The 17,000-nt window shown below is 43.1% G+C and overlaps 1 protein-coding gene across 7 annotated transcripts in view; it reads right to left on the reverse strand.

The window, feature by feature from the left end:
- Positions 1 to 17,000, reverse strand: part of Cpeb3 (cytoplasmic polyadenylation element binding protein 3) — a 195,357-nt gene that overhangs the window by 113,808 nt on the left and 64,549 nt on the right. For 5 of the 7 annotated variants that reach the window (XM_051146392.1, XM_051146393.1, XM_051146391.1 and 2 more), the window contains one exon: positions 5,488 to 5,647. In XM_051146392.1, coding sequence (XP_051002349.1) covers positions 5,488 to 5,647 — 160 coding nt within the window. The remainder of the gene's footprint in view (positions 1 to 5,487; positions 5,648 to 17,000) is intronic. The other 2 variants (XM_051146390.1, XM_051146389.1) reach the window with 1 other exon arrangement.

A 17,000-nucleotide genomic window follows, 5' to 3' on the forward strand; every position in this document is an offset into this window, starting at 1 on the left:
GGGCGGCATTCACACCTTCCAAGTTTCTGTCAAATTAAATATGCTAATGCACTATTACCAGAAGATGAGCTATTTTTTCCTCAGACTCTTTCGGTTTACCTTTGAAAAACAGGGCCTTCAATCTGAGTTCCCAACCAACACCTGCTCTTTTCATTTTTCAAATCTCAGTTCCATGAATGAGAAAGGAAGAAAAAATTTAAATATATAGAAACAGTTCATCAGGCACTATCCCCAGTCAGCAGACCAGAACCCTGATGCAAGAGTGAGGTTGCATGGGATGAAGGAAGCCCATCCCTTCCTGCTGTTGCCTAGGTGCCACTATATGATGCTCCCCAGACAGAGAATGCGGTCTTGCTTTCTAGCCACTGTGTCCAATGAGCATACACTTGCTATTTCCTTACTTATTCTAGTAGGAAGGTGACTGGTCAGTCAAGCCTAGTGACCACAGGTTTTCAGGTCAGGAGACAGCCTCATATAAAGAGAGTACAGTGATGAACCTTCCCCCCCCCCCCCCCTTTCTCCTCTTATTTCCAACACTAGAAATGTTCTTTTCCTACAGTCAGGAGGCAGGTTGGATTTGAGCAGAGATCAGTCCCTTCCACCACTCCTACCTCTGCTAATCCAAGGGTTTCTGTACTTAAAAACAAATAAGTAACAGTTGTCACAACTTTATTTCTCCCCCAGCCTCCAGCCCTCAGTTTTTTCTTTCGAGACAGGGTTTCTCTGTGTAGCCTTGGCTGTCCTGGACTCGCTTTGTAGACCAGGCTGGCCTTGAACTCACAGAGATCCACCTGCCTCTGCCTCCCGAGTGCTGGGATTACAGGTATATGCCACCATACCCGGCATTATTTTCATCTCAAAACATTGATGACCTTTTGTGTCACCAATATGAGGCATCTCTCAAACAAAAAGGACATCTGAGGGTAAGATGCAAAGATCTTACTCTGTCACTCTAGTCTGAATTAGCCTAGTAGCTGCAACAGAAGGTGCTTTTTTCCTTTTTCCCACGGGCTATGTGTGCTGGGACTCAAACCAAGGGTTTCTACCGTCCGTCTATACACACTTGCATGACACAGAAAGTATACCTCGGTGATACATCATCAAGACTGACCCAGCATGAGTGCAAACACTACCGAAAAAAATGTGAGGTGTAATTTACTGAAACAAAAGTATTTTTTCCTAAACTTCCTATTCTCTCACACTAGTCCTTAAAAGAATGCTTGAAAGCAGGGCGGTGGTGGTGTACACCTTTAATTCCAGACAGAGGCAGGCAGATCTCCAAGGTTGAGGCTAGCCTGGTCTACAGAGCAAGTTCCAGGAAAAACAGGGCTACACAGAAAAACCCTACCTCAAAACAAAACAGAACAAAATGCTTGAATAAAATGATTTTCACAAAATATGTCTTAACTAGTAGATACTGATATCTTCTATATAAGATTGTCACTGTGAATACATATCACGTCCACTTTAAGTATATCATGAAGTAATTTATGTCATACTTGAATGTTTGGCGCCCAGTTGGTGGAACTCTTTAGAAAAAGATCAGGTGGTGGCCTTGTTGAAGGAGTTGCATCACTACGGCTGGGCTTTGAGGTTTCAAAAGCCCACACCAGGCCCAGTCTCCCCCGCCCCAACTCTCTCCTCTCTCTCTCTCTCTCTCCCCTCCCTTCTCGCTCCCACCTCAGACTTGAGATGTAAGTGCTCAGCTCCATGCTTGTTGCCATGGTAGTCATGGCCTTCCCCTCTGAAACTGTAGGCAAGGCCCCCAATCAAATACTTTCTTTTATAAGTTGCCTTGGTCATGGCATCTCCTCACAGCATCGGAACAGTAACTAACACAACTATGCCACTCACTTGTGCAGCTTTAGAAAGTCAAGTAACAGTTATTTTTCTCTCTCCTAACATGTGGAAGGATGCTTATCCTTCCAATAGTCACTACTTATCTATGGAAAACAAAAACAACTGTGACACTCTTCAGCCAGTGTTTAGCTGTAGTCTGGCCAAGAAATAAATCTGCACTGATGTGGCTGAATTGATCACAGAGGTCAAGGACGAAGCAGTCCACGCTCACCTCCATAGGCAGTCACGTGTAATGTTTGCACAGCATCTTGTGCCAGGGACTTTATCCTTCCATCTATTTTATAAGGTGTTTTATTTTAATTATAAGGCTTTAAAGAAGCTAATGCATCCAGTTCAGTGGATAACTAGGGGCAGATAAAGAACTCAAATCCAGTTTGGACTGAGTACAAAGTTAAGGCTGTGCATTGAAATTTCATCTACTATATAGAAAATGTAGACCACCTGGAAGGCTATTAGTAAAGGCCACTAAATACCTTTGCTATTTCTAGGACCTGAGCCTAGAGCGGGCTTTCCCCCCACCCCACTATGTATTCTTTGTATAGTTAAGCAAAAATGTGGGAATTATTCCTAAAGAAGAAAACTGAGTCCTAAGAAAAATAACAGCAATGCAAACAAGCACCTCAAGACCTAACTCTGCACTTGAGTTTTGAGACCATCCCCTTCGCCTCCACTCCACATTCAAGAGGGAAACATCAAGACTGAGGACCTAAAGTCACACAGGCAAAGCATTTCCAGAAGCCACACAGTAGGTGCCTAGTGCACCAGCTGCCTCCTAATATCCTACCCACCCTGCTGAGTCAATCTCTGGACCCAAACACCATCACTATGAACATGCCTCAAGCAAAAGCTATGTGAGGAAGAATCTCACATAGAAATTACCAAGGATAAAGAACAACTGGAAAGTCTAAATTTAAGTTCAATAAATGAATAAATTATAAAAACAGAGAGAAACATCGGTATTTATTATTATGAAAAATAGAAATAAAAAATAAAGGCTATATCATCACAATGCTTCTTGTACTTTTAGCTACTTATACGTTTATGCATGTTCATGTGCGCAGATACATGTGTGCACATGTGTGAGGGTTCATGCATGTGGAGATCCAACAGAAGACAACCTTAGGTGTCTTTCCTCAGGTTCTGTCCCCATGTTTTTAGGGAGGTTTTGGTTTTAGTTTATTTGTTTTTGAGATGGGGTCTCTCATGGCCTGGAACTTGCCAAGCAGGTGAGTCCCATGGGCAGTGAGCCCCCAGAGACCTTCCTCTCTCTCCCCAGCACTGGGATTGTGAGCCATGCTAGCATACCCAGCTCTTTTTACTGGCTTCTTGAGATTGAGCTCAGACTATGGTGGTGAGAGACAAGTACTCAGTCTGAGCTATCTCTCCAGCCTTACTTTGTATTCTGTTTATTTATTAGCTACCCTTTTATTCTGACAAATTTCTTTCTCCCTAAAGCTAAAAGTGCCTTAAATGCTTTCTTTTCTCCTCTTCCTTCTTTGTTGTTATTCTTTGTGGGATTTTTGAGACAAGTCTCACTATACAAGTCTGGGTGGCCTGGAACTTGTTATGTATAAGCCTAGACTGGCCTTGAGATTGTATCATCCCCCTGCCTCTGCTTCCCAACTGCTGAGATTAGGACATGCAACACCATGCCCAGTGTCAAAATATTTTCCTAAAGGTGCAAGTGATGTAATTGACCACAGGGACATGGTGATGTCACTGACCTCAGGGAAGTAGTCTGTTTATAGGAAATCATGCAGTAGAATATGACAAATTGGGAAGTTGAAACCATATTCATATTCAGCTATAAAAATGTACATACTAGGGGCTGGAGAGATGGCTCAGTGGTTAAGAGCACTGACTGCTCTTCCAGAAGTCCTGAGTTCAACTCCCAGCAACCACATGGTGGCTCATAACCATCTATAATGTGATCTGATGCATACTGTATACATAATAAATAAATCTTTAAAAAAAAATGTACATACTAAAGACCTCAGTAGGCCATAATACATGTATGGTGGAGCAGTCTTTTACTTCGTATTTGCTAGTAAAGAAAAGTATGCAGAGATAGTGAGGCCTGTAATTTTAAAAGGCCATCACAAGTGGAAAAGGTATTTATGTTACTCCACTATGAGGTCACTCTCTTTCATTATGCCATGCTAAGCTTAATGTGGCACAAATAGCTTCTGCTTTACTAGTATATGCAAAATTCTAAAAAATTAATGTGGCAACTATCATCTAAAACCCTTTCTTTTTTTTTTTTTTTTTTTTTTCTGAAAGAATAAAATGGTGTACCCATATAATCCTAGCACTCAAAAGGAAGGGGCAGGAGGATTGTCCTGCATTCCCGGGTCAGCCTGAGGTACATAGTGTGTCCCAGTACAGCCTGAATTACACAGTAAGACGCTGTTTCGGAAATAAAAAGAGAAAAGCAGAGAAGACAGAGCAGAATACAGGAGGCACACACAGAACAGGAGTCAAATGTTAGGGTAGTCAAGGGAGGCTCCCACCATAGAGGAAAATGACAATAGTAACCTTAAAAGAGTCTAAAATCAAAATCTGTGAATATTATTATTTTTACATCATTCACACCTCTGAGTGTAATGTGCTTCAAATTATAATGCAGCAATCTTTAACTGAAGAAACATGTGGTAAGTAACTAAATATAACAGCATTTTTTCCCTTTTCTTTCTTCTTTTGCTGCAGGCCTTAAAATACAGCTTTTCTCAAAACCCTGTATTTTCTCCTTGCCTGCCGTTACTACTTCTCTTTGTTGGGAAATAAGAAAAGCAGCAGAAAATGATGAGCATGACAAGAAAATGATGAGAAGGATTTCTGGTGAGGGAACAAATTTCAGAGGTTCTGCTGGTCATGTCTAGATAAGGGCCTAGCCAAGGGGCAGGGCGGTCCTCACAATTTCAGAAGACGCAGAGCGCACACACGATGGGCATCCCTGTGGCAAAATGTTTGTTTTTACATCCTAACTCAAAATGGAGTGGATGTCTCCACACCAGCAACTTGCATTTCAGCCTTTAAAATATTGTAGGGCCTCGTTGAATAATCTATAAAAAGAACCATCTGTAATTATGAGTTTACATGGACTCTAAAATTAGAAAGTCATTGTTGATCTTGGAATATTGTGCCTCATACTGAACCCAAAACAGGTACACACTTTAAGACATCTGCCTCACACATAAGTTGTGATTACACAATGGAACCGTATCATATGAAACTTTCTGAAGGACTTCTGGGGACTGACTTACTAAATGCCATACTTTCTTGAGGTTCACCTGGACTTAAATGAATTCTACAGATTTGGCTAAGGATTCCAAATGTACAAAGCCCAGAAAATTCAGCTTCTGGTTTCATGCTATAACCATGACCTCAGCTACCCAACATAGACTTCCGGCAGATAAAACAGATTAAAGTAACCAACTATGATTACTGTAGGTAGCTGAACCCAGGTTAAAAAAGAAAATCAACTTTAGATACATTCCACAATGCTTTACAGAAGCAAAACAACAAACAAACAAAAATCAAATAAAAGCAAAAAATAATCACAAATATTAAAAAGCTGATTTTTTGCTTAAAACACCAAGCAAGAATGGACATATGAATATTCCTAACCTGCAAAATGATTCCTCCACATTATATCAGCGAAACTCATTGGTGGGCCACTGGGAGGGTAGTGTTTACCTTTCAGAGGCTCATGATCAGTCCTTATCATATCCATTAAGGAGTTCTCCAAGGAGTGCAAGTTAAAAGTGTCATATGGCCTACTCCGGTCCTAAAAACAAAAACACAGAACAAGACGATACATAAAATTACTTCATAAATTAACATGATATTTGCTCTGCTTCCTGCTGCAGAATGGCAAACCGAATGAAAGTTACAGACAATTCTAAAAACACATTCACTTTTTTTTTTTTTTTTTTTTTTTTTTTTTTTTTGGTTTTTCGAGACAGGGTTTCTCTGTGTAGCCTTGGCTGTTCTGGACCCACTTTATACACCAGGCTGGCCTCGAACTCACAGCAATCTACCTGCCTCTGCCTCCCAAGTGCTGGGATTAAAGGCGTGCATCACCATGCCTGGCTCACATTCACTTTTTTTTTTTTTCACTCTTTATTAAGAATAATGTCTTAGTGCCAATACATTCAAAAGAAGTTTCTATAATTAAAGTGCATCTTTTTCCTAACAGTCTCTAATGTAAATGTCCTATTCCTTCAGATTGACTTTCTCTCAAATGAAATGGGTTAAATGTATTAACTTGGCCTTCTACCATCCACTCTCTGTTTTCCAATGAACACAACTGAGAACTTAGTGTAAAACCAGAATCACATTTCTGAAAAAAATCAAAAAAGATTGAACGAAGAGACTGAGGCAACAGGACCAGCAGCTTGCATCTAAGTAGCAAGCCCCAGGCCTGAATAAGCTATAGACAACAGATATTGTCTCAAAATACCAATGGCAAAATCATGACAATGGCTTCAATATAATTATTAAAACCACTTTAATATTTATGACTAGCAATAATACATATCGATAGTCTTATTTTTTTAAATGCGAAGACAGAAAAATAAGCTTAAGACAATTGGAAGTAGAGAATTGACCCGTACAAGTTGTCCTCTGACCTCCTCACGCAATCTGTGGCATGTGCACGCACGCACACACACACACACACACACACACACACACACATCCATAAACAAATGCAAACAAAATTTTTTAAGCAAGAAATAGAAACTTATGGTGAAGGGGAGGTTAAATGACAATAAGTCGGTTTAGACTGTTTGATGGGGGGGGGGGGGGGGGAGGAATGTTTAGACTGTTTGATGGGGGTGTGGGGGGGAGGGATGTTTAGACTGTTTGGTGGGGGGTGTAGGGGGGAGGGATGTTTAGACTGTTTGATGGGGGTGTGGGGGGGAGGGATGTTTAGACTGTTTGATGGGGGTGTGGGGGGGAGGGATGTTTAGACTGTTTGATGGGGGGTGTGGGGAAGGGGTTGCCTGTTATTCCAGCAGTTAGAGGCTGCTATAGGAGGCTAGCCTGGCTTACACAACAAGACCCTGACCCTCCTCCATTTCCCCCAAAAGAAAAGGTTGTATGATGACATTTGAGATTCTTTCTGGCCAAGGCAGTCTGGGTTTTTGTTTGTTTGTTTGTTTGTTTGTTATTTTTTGTTTTTTAGTCTTTAATGAAATCTTGCAAAGTAGGTAAAAGCATACCTATCATACACATAAGGAAAGTGAATTTAGCAAAGATTAGAATTCAGATCTAAACTCAAAACCAATACGCTAAGGAGTATAAAATTCCATCCAAGCCAGGCGGTGGTGACGCATGCTTTTAATCCCAGCACTTGGGAGGCAGAGGCAGGTGGATCTCTGTGAGTTCGAGGCCAGCCTGGACTACAGAGTAAATTCCAGGGCAGCTAGAGCTGTTACACAGAGAACCCCTGTCTCAAAAAACAAACAAACAAACAAACAAAAAATCCCATCCAAAGAATGTGACCCAGTCCACACAGGCTAGTAAACAGCGACTTCTATGGAAGCTATAGCATTGCATGCAATGACTGGTGAAATGCCCTTGCTGGCACAGTGGTAGTGAGTTCCTATCTGCAGAGGACATAAGAGATTAGGTGACTACCTAGCAGGAAAATGAGTGAATGTATTCAGGAGAGTGTTTGATGTATTAAAGTTGAAATGAACTTATGTCAGTCAAACTGTCAAAATCACAAGTAGTTCTGGTTAAAATACAAGTTCCTGGTCTGGGAAGATAGCTCAGGTGGCAAAGTGCTTGCCCTGCAGGCATGAGGACTTGAGCTCCTCTGGACCTTCATAAAAGTACAGGTTGTGGTGATATGTGCTGGGGAGACAGGGACAGGAGGATCCTGGGATTCACTGCCCAGACAGGCTGTCCTGTTCACTTAGTGCTGGGTCAGAGAGAAATTCCACCTCAAAAGAACAGTGGGTGGCTCCTGGGGACCAACATCAAAGCTAAAATCTAGATTCTATGTTAGTGTGCTCTCTTTCTCTCTCCTTTCCTCTCCCTCTCCCTTCCCCTCTCTTTCTCTCTCCTGGGCTGCAGCTCAAACACGCTTAGTAATATTTTATAAGGAAAGCCAGCAAGATGGTCAGTGGGTAAGGGTGCTTGCCGCTGAGCCCAACACTGTGGAGATGGTAAAGTATGTGCCCCATACTGGGGACTTTATTTCAGATCCATCACTCATATAGAAAATCCAGCACCGGGTACCTATAATGCCAGCACTGCGCAGGCTGACACAAGCAGATGGGGCTTTAGGTCAGTCTAGCTGAATCTGCCACTTTAGACTCAGCTGAGAATCTGTCTCAAGAAACAAGGTGGATGCTACCTAACAAGGGCTCGTTGGTGCTCAACAATGAAAGCATGGCATGGGAAAGGCATAACAGAATTTGCATATGCTTCTTAACTGAACAAAACTGCAGCCTATTAAGAGACCTATTTTCTCATAAAATTAATTCTATTCGTGCCTCATCACTTTATAGTTGTGGCACGGCCTTTATCTTTTTGGCTTCACTGTCCAGCCGTGTTGTGGGGAGGTGTCTGGCTTCCTCTGGTCTCAAGCCCAGCAGCAGTCTCAGTTCTTCTGTTCCCCAGGAGAAGAATTCAGGCAGGACACAAGAGTAGATCACACAGTCAGCAAGAGATTAACTAGAGCCATCAAGATGCAAGAACTGGCAGAGTGGGCCAAGCACACAGGCATGCCGAGGCTGGCAGGCTAGAGCTAATGCTCCTCTTTTCCCTGCTGTTTCTTCCCAGGTGCCTCCCTCAGGAGAAGGAGCCCTTCTAGAAAGAAGGTAGGCTTTCCTCAGAAGCCCGTTTTCCAAGAATTCAGTCGGTTATAGGTACATGAATAAGTACCCTTAATATGGAAAAGTTTACTAGGGGAAAGGGCCCTCTGTCTGTGCTCCAGTGACAGGGAGCCTTGAGGCCACTTCAATCTGCTCTAGCTGGCACGGACACTACCACCTACTGCCCGCTACACATCTGTTTCTGGGGCCTGAGCTTGGCCTGTCTGGAGCTAAGCAGTGCTGTTATCCTCACATCCTGTTTCAGGGCCTTGGGCTGCTCCACTCACTGTTCTTTATACCCTCTCTTTGAGGCCGGTTGGTCAATTCTTCAGCTTATATGTAGCAAACAATCCTGAAATAACTGATTAACCAAGGAAGCCTGTCAGAAACAATAGAAAAGAAAAAAAAAATCTTTGCAATAATGTTCAACAGAAATTATGCATACAGAAAACTTATCTACAACTCATGGATCATAGAAATTACAAATGGTAACATAGACTGGAGTCCAGGCCAGATTAAGCTATGAGTGTGAGTCCCTGTCAAAAAGGGGGGAAATGTGGCAGCAAGATGGTTCATCAGGTACTCCTACCTGTGTGGTAACCCTCAAGTGCTCAGAACTTTTAACCTGTCTTCTGACCTCTGCATGTGCACTGTGGCATGTGTGTACCCACACTCAACGACATACAAACTAATATACAATCCCTACACCAACCAGGTAAGTAAACAGCAAACTACTCTTAAAGTTGTTTCCCTAAGTTTTTGTTTCCCCAAAGAGGAGAAAAGGAAAACAGTTTTCTGTTCACGTTCAGCAAGCAGATCCCCAGAAGAATGACTGCGCCTCTAAGCAACACAGGTCCTTAGTGTTGGAGCTCTCTAAGAATGACCAAAGACAATGAGATGCTCGCCTGCGACAGCAGTTCACCTCCCCACAGCAGGAGGCCTGATCGCTTTCCCCTGCCAGACTTAACATTAATAAACTTATCAACTATTTAAAACCACCTCCCTACGTGAGGAAGGAAGGAGGAAGGCACGGGTGAGGTGCATCTGTAGTGCAGCACCCGGGAGGCTAAGGTAGCAGGATGGAGGGTGTGAAGGCAGCCTGGGCTGCAGAAAGAGACTCCTGCCAGAAGAACAGTCTCTAGGAAGGAGCCATTTTGTCTCCCTCTTCTGAGTTAAGCAAGCAAGTCCTAAACAGATGGAGTCCATAGTGAAAAGTTACAGTGGTTGTACCAGGGTCAAAATTCAATCAAGTCCACATGATCTCCTCTTACTCCACCACCCCCCCCCCTTTTTTTTAAACACGTCCCCACCCTCTTTAACCCAGACACAATCCACAGAGGCCTCTTCCACCTCTGCCATCCAAGCAACCTGACTCACCAGCCCTTGGTCAATTACCCTCATTCAAATGATAACTAATTACCCTCAAGGAAAATTTTCATTGCTCTCCAGCCCACCCATGGCTCTGCCTCTGTTTACTACCTGCTTTTCTGGCTTTTTGATACTTGGGTATTTCCTTTCCCAGAAACACAAAGAAGACTGTAAGAGTCAACAGTATCTGGGAACCAAACGATGAAAAAATAGCCATGGCAGGTCAGCAAGGTGGCTCAGTGGGTAATGGAGCCTTAGGCTAATCACAGGCGAGAAGTAACTCCTTCAAGTTCTGACCTCAACAGACTGGCGTGGCAGACAGGCAGGCAGGCAGGCAGGCAGGCAAGGCCGGCGTATTCTCTGTATTCTGTATTCTCTCTCTCTCTCTCTCTCTCTCTCTCTCTCTCTCTCTCTCTCTCTCTCTCTCTCTCTCTCTCTCTCTCTCATCTCGTGTACACACACACACACACACAAACGCACGCACGCACGCGGTATCGTGTAATATGCTAGGCACTGGACTGAGTGCCTTCAATTCTGTCACCTCAGGATGGTGCTTTATGTAACTGTTCAAAGTCAGGCTGCAAACCTACCAGTCACACGTATAATTTTTCCCCGTTTAGTAGGCTGCCTTCTTGTTTGCTTGAATGACGTCCTTTGCTGTAGAGAAACCTTTTGGCTTCATGAGGTCCCATTTATTAATTGTTGCTTTTAACGCCTGTATAATAGAGGTCGTGTTCAGGAAGTCCTTTTCTGTGCCAATGAGCTCAAGCTTACTCTCTAATTGCTCTTCTATCAGGTTCAGGGTATCAGGCCTCAGACTGAGACCCCTGATCCACTTGGAGTCATGTTTTGTGTCTGGTGATAGCCATGAGTCTATTTTTATATTTTTTACTTGCAGTTATCCAGTTTGACCAGCACCATTTGTTGAAGATGTATTTTCTCCAGTGTGCATTTTGAGAGTCTTTGTCCAAAAGCAGGTGTTCGTATGTGTTTGGGCTTATGTCTGGGTCTTTAGTTCTACTTCATTGACCAGTGTTGCCTGTTTCTACGCCAATACTATTTTTAGTTTGTTTGTTTTGAGACAGAGTCCTCATTACATAGCAATAAAGTTAAGACATTTGACTTCTGTGCAGTCTTTGCTGTTACCCAGATCTATCCAGTTGATTTCTAGTCTTAGGACCATTCTGAGTGTCAGGGTACAAACTCAGGCTGGTCCCTGATCAGCATGGCAGGCAGAGTGGTAGCTGAGTTCTGACTAGAACTCTGGTTTCAGAAATTGAGCAGGGCCGGGCGGTGGTGGCGCACGCCTTTAATCTCAGCACTTGGGAAGCGGAGGCAGAGGCAGGCAGATTGCTGTGAGTTTGAGGCCAGCCTGGTCTACAAAGTGAGTCCAGGACAGCCAAGGCTACACAGAGAAACCCTGTCTCGAAAAATAAAAAATAAAAGAAGTTGAGCAGTCCCAGCTTGACATTGTGGGAGAGGTAGGTGATAGGCAAGCAGGCAGGAAAGGGAACTAACTCAGGGTGGGAGTGGGGATCTTTGAAGTAAGGATTGGGGTCTAGCTCCACATGGCCCAGGGCCCAATGGTTGGTAGACTGGCTGGATATTGTGGGAGGCATGGAAGCTGGCTCTGAGTCTCTTTGGTTGGTTGTTTGGTTGGGTTTTTGGATTTTTTTCTAAGACAAGGTTTCTCTGTGTAGCCTGGACTCTCTTTGTAGACCAGGCTGGCCTTGAACTCACAGAAATCCACCTGACTCTGTCTCCCTGAGTGCTGGGATCACAGGCGTGCACCATTGCACCCAGCTCAGCCTGGAGTTCTCAATCTTGTCTTACAAGACCAGGCCAGACAAGTCGGTGCTAGGATCACACAGTTGTATAATACCTGCCTGGGCCTATCTTTTTTTAAGTGGATACTTACTGTATGACTTAATTGTTCTTCTCAAACACACACGAAGAGCACTACAAACGCCACCAAAGTCTCCTGTACTACTTTCTCTTTCAATCACTGTAAATATCTGGCATGTATTTTTTCAAGTGTTTAAAAACACAAAATTGGCCCTTCTAAATAGTTGTGGATTCGGTGTCTAAGGCTGGAAAGCAGAGTTATAAATGCTTGAATAAAGGGCAGCTGTACTGTACCACATGCAGACTTCTTACTTACTTACTTTTTTAGACAACATGACAGTTATTTACACCGTGGGTACTGTAAGTAATCCAAAGCTGACTCAAAGTTTCATGGGCTGGGATGGCTGACCAGGCAGAGCCGCTTGGCACCAAGCCTGACAGCCTGAGTCTGACTCCCTGAACTCACTTGGTCAAGAGAGAGCCAACTCCCATAAGTTATTCTCTGACCTCAATGAGCAGCACCCCAACACCACCAAGGAAATAAAAATAGTTTAAAAAATTAAAGTTTCAGGGGCTGGAGAGATGGCTTTGCTTAGTGGTCAAAAGCACCGACTGCTCTTCCAGAGGACCCGGTTTCAATTCCCAGCAGCCACATGACAGCTCACAACTGTCTATAACTTGACAGCCTTACATAGACATACACGCAGGCACAACAGCAATAGGATATGTATAGGCTGTATACCGATGCACCGTTTTATGGATATAAATTTGGTTACCTGTACAAGGGGCCCTGAAACCAAGCCACCAGACACCAAGAATTGTATTTCTATCACTATGTCTACATTACTTTTCTCTAAACATGAAAATGTACATATGAAAAAAAAAGAAAATGTACATATGTAATTTGCTTTCTTTGGCCAATGCTATGCTTCCGAGACAGCTGCCTTTTAATAAGTGATAGTGTCGTCTTCCCCTCCTCCATCTAGTAATAAATACATCTTTCCTACAAAGTAATCAAGTCATCATATTTCAGTGTACAATCTATAATATCATTTCTGGTTTGAGGGTTTCCTTCCTGGTCCCTAATTTTACCAACATTTCCATTTGGTCTTTTAACTTCTCTGCTTGCTCTACTTTGGCACAACATCCCTTAACCCATGGTTTCTATTAATAACATCGCTAATACTGAAACAAGGATTTATGAACCTTCCCAGCCCTGAGTAAAAACCAAAGAGGCAATAAATACCTCAGAGCCCAGCATAAAGTGACTTCAAATACAGATGGAATTAAGAATACTACAAGGAACAGATTGGACATGTAGTGCTGGCTATTAAATATGTTAGTACATAAAGTTTCTATGGACTGCAAAGTAGAAGTGTAGGAAATTGTACTTTTTTTTTTTTTCTTTTTGGAGACAGGGTCTCTCTGTGTAGCCTTGGCTGTCCTGGACTCACTTTGTAGACCAGGCTGGCTTTGAACTCCCAGTGATCCGCCTGCCTCTGCCTCCTAAGCGCTGGGATTAAAGGCGTGCGCCACCAAGCCCGGCTGGAAATTGTACTTCTAAAGCAACTACTGCTATCATCTGTTATAACCTGTCAGGAAAGCAGGGTTCAGGAACGACAAACAGTTCACTAAAATGCCAAGCAGCCTGGCACACACTGCCCTCACAGTAAAGCCTCTCACAAATAAGAGAGTCCTATCTAACCTTGTAGGGAAAGGGGAAAAAGCTTAGCCCAGTACAGACTTTCTTTTCATCTTACATAGGGAGCCCCTTACTCAATAACCTATTTTAACCATCCGCACTGAGATTGCTGTCTCAGTAGCTAGAAAGGGTAAACCCACACCCTCCCCCACCACTCACTAGCAAACAACTGTTTGCTATCTTACCTGACATCTCTATAAATGACAGACAGTATTCTTCCTTTTCTGGTGGAGTGGGATGCGGGCTGGAGGGAGTCTAGCTGTGAATTTGGATTTCCTTTTTTGTTTGTTTGCTCGCTTTGTTTTTCAAAACAGAGTTTCTCTGTGTAGCTCTGGCTGGAACACTCTCTCTGTAGACAAGGCTAGCCTTTAACTCAGAGATCTGCCCACCTCAAAGGCATGTGCCACCACACCTGTCTTGAATATCCTTTAAAACTGTTTTTTTTTTTTTTTAAGGTATTCAGTACAACAATTTTTCAACACTCCTCAAGATAGCCTTGAATAAGATTAAGGCCTACACAGAAATTATTAGTTCCGTCTTTCTCTTCTTGAAGGTGACTAATTCCAATTACCATAACCTTTTTACCACATTGTGTTTTTCTAGCTGTGCTAAAAGCACACCAAGATAACTAAAGTTCTGGAATGTATTTTTAAAACCTCAAGGAGGCTGGAGCTGTACATCAGAATGCTTGCATAGCATGCACACAGCCCCAGGCTCGATCCCCAGCACTGCATAAATGGAATCTTCTCACAGGCCCATAATTCTAGCACTTGGGAAACAGAGGCAGAACCAGGAATTTAAGATCACCCTCAGCTATAAACGGAGTTCCAGGCCAACCTGGGCATAAGATCTTGTTTCAAAACCAACCAACCAACAAACAAGCCAAGCAGTGGTGGGACGTGCCTTTCATCCTAGCACTCTGAGAGGCAGTTCAAGGCCAGCCTGGTCTACAGAATGAGTTCCAGGACAACCAGGACTACACAGAGAAACCCTGTCATAGAAAACAAATCAAAGAAAACACAAGATAGCAGCCTTTCCTGGTTTGAGCCTGCTCGGTTACATCAGCAGGACTCAACTTGAGCCACATTTCTGCCTAGTCTCTTCCTGCTTTATTGGTGGTATTGTTTGTTTGTTTGTTTGTTGTTTTTTCAAGAAGGGTTTCTCTGTGTATCCTTGGCTGTCCTGGACTCTCTTTGTAGACCAGGCTGGCCTAGAACTCACAGAGATGCGCCTGCCTCTGCCTCCCTAGTGCTGGGATTAAAGGCATGTGCCACCACTGCCTAGTATCTGCATGAAACTCTTATCCTTGGGCTTCATCGAGGCAGGTTAAGAGAAGGGGCTCCGTCTGTCAGCTATGAAGGAAGTGGCTTCTTGAATCCTTTATTCATCTGAAATCGTCTTACATATTGAGGCAAGATTCTGCACAGAGAGTTCTAGAGGGATCAAATGTACAGAAAAGCTGACTGTCGTAAAGAGTTCATATTGAAGCAGTGAATAAACACTTTCGTCAAGTGATTACAAGAGCATGGGGCTCGATGGTACAGTACCGTTCTGCACATATGAGGCCCTTGGCTCAATTTCCAACACTACAAAACAGAAAAAAAGGGAAAAGGGAAGCAAGGGAAGAAGAAAGGGAGAAAAGGAAAGGATAAAGCCAGACATAATGGCACATACTTTTAATCTCAGCACTTGATAGGAGCCTTCAATAAGATTAAGGCTTACACAAGTTCAAGGTCAACCTAGGCTACAGAGTGAGTCCCTTGCCAACCAAGGCTATAGAGACCCTGAAGAAATTAGAGGGAAAGAGGAAAGTGTAAATACATTTGGCGGCAAACTGAGTGAAAGTCAGAATCAAACCTAAGGAGGCTACAGAAAGGGCCAGCAGTGACTAGAGTACAAAACAGACATCAACGGCTGCAAACATTAAGTCTGCTCCTTGTCTGGTTTACTTCGTGTATGTGATGTTTGAAAATGATTAGCTGACAGCATTCCAAATCATTGGTTGGTAACCAGGAGACTATTACCCTGAGCAGTTCAATAACGTGAGGGAAGCTTGGCCTTTACTATCAAAGCCTATCTTATGACAACTTTACGCAAAAGTACATGCAGCTCTTTATATTCTTCCTTTTTACTGATTATAAATGTCAAACTTTCTATATTATGGTGCAAATCCAGACACAGTTAAACATTCCTTCCATACCCCAATCCACCTCAATATTCTGGCTACAAGGAGTTAGTACACAGCCTATTATAATTAACTTTTTTTCTGATACAGTTTCCTTAGGTCACCACTCTGTCCTTGAGTAGCAGCTGCACCCAGCCTCTCTCTCCCTCCCCCACCCCACCCCCTCTCTCTCTTTAGTTGGATCTCACTATGCAGCCCTGGCTGGCCTGGACCAAACAGTCCTAGTACTCAAAGAGGTCCTCCTTCCTCTGTGTCCACACCTGGTGTAGCTTCTGCTTACATACTTGCCACCTTCAATAAACATTAAGTCCCATGGAAGTGAAAACATTGTACTTCCTTCTCAGAATCCCAGCAGGGCACAGCACATAGTAAATATTTAATAACTGCTTGCTGTGTCTAACTTTCCATTCTGATCATTTTATTTTGCAAGATTTTTCACTTAAAAAAAGAGGCACATGCTTACCAGAAGAGGCTAGGAGGGGGGAGAAAAACCCTGAAAAAACAAACAAATAACAAAACAAAACTTGACATTTTCAAATGCTGGTTGATGTACAGAAGAGCCAGACTCTTATAAACTGCTGGTGGGTACAAAGTGGCATTTTGGAGTAGCAGTTTGGCAGTTTCTTCCAAAGATAAACATACGCTTAGCATTACAACCCCACAGTCCACTCCTAGCTGTCCAAAATAAATTACAACACACACATGTCCATGTAAAAACTTGGACATAACAACTTTATGATGTGTTTCAAGAAGCTTGCTTTCTTTCTTTTCTTTTCCTTTCTTTCTTTCTTTTCTTTCTTTCCTTTCTCTTCTCTTCTTCTTCTTCTTCTTCTTCTTCTTCTTCTTCTTCTTCTCTCTCTCTCTCTCTCTTTCTCTCTATCTATCTATCTCTTTTCCCCCTGAGACAGGGTTTCTCTGTGTAGCTTTGGCTGTCCTGGACTTGCTTTGTAGACCAGGCTGGCCTTAAACTATGAGATCTGCCTGCCTCTGCCTTCCCAAGTGCTGGAATTACAGGTGTACCCCCAGCTTCAAGAAGCTTTTCTATGTGGCCCACGCCTTTAATCCCAGCACTTGAAAGGGAGGCAGAGGCAAGCGGATCATTGTGAGTTCGAGGCCAGCATTTAAAAAAAAGGAAGAAGAAGCAGCCTTTTCTATCTGGGAAGTAGAAGCAAAAGGATCAGGTCAGCCTAAATTACACAGTAGTCTGGGTCTA

This window comes from Acomys russatus, chromosome 5, assembly GCF_903995435.1.
Source record: "Acomys russatus chromosome 5, mAcoRus1.1, whole genome shotgun sequence".
NCBI lineage: Eukaryota > Metazoa > Chordata > Mammalia > Rodentia > Muridae > Acomys > Acomys russatus.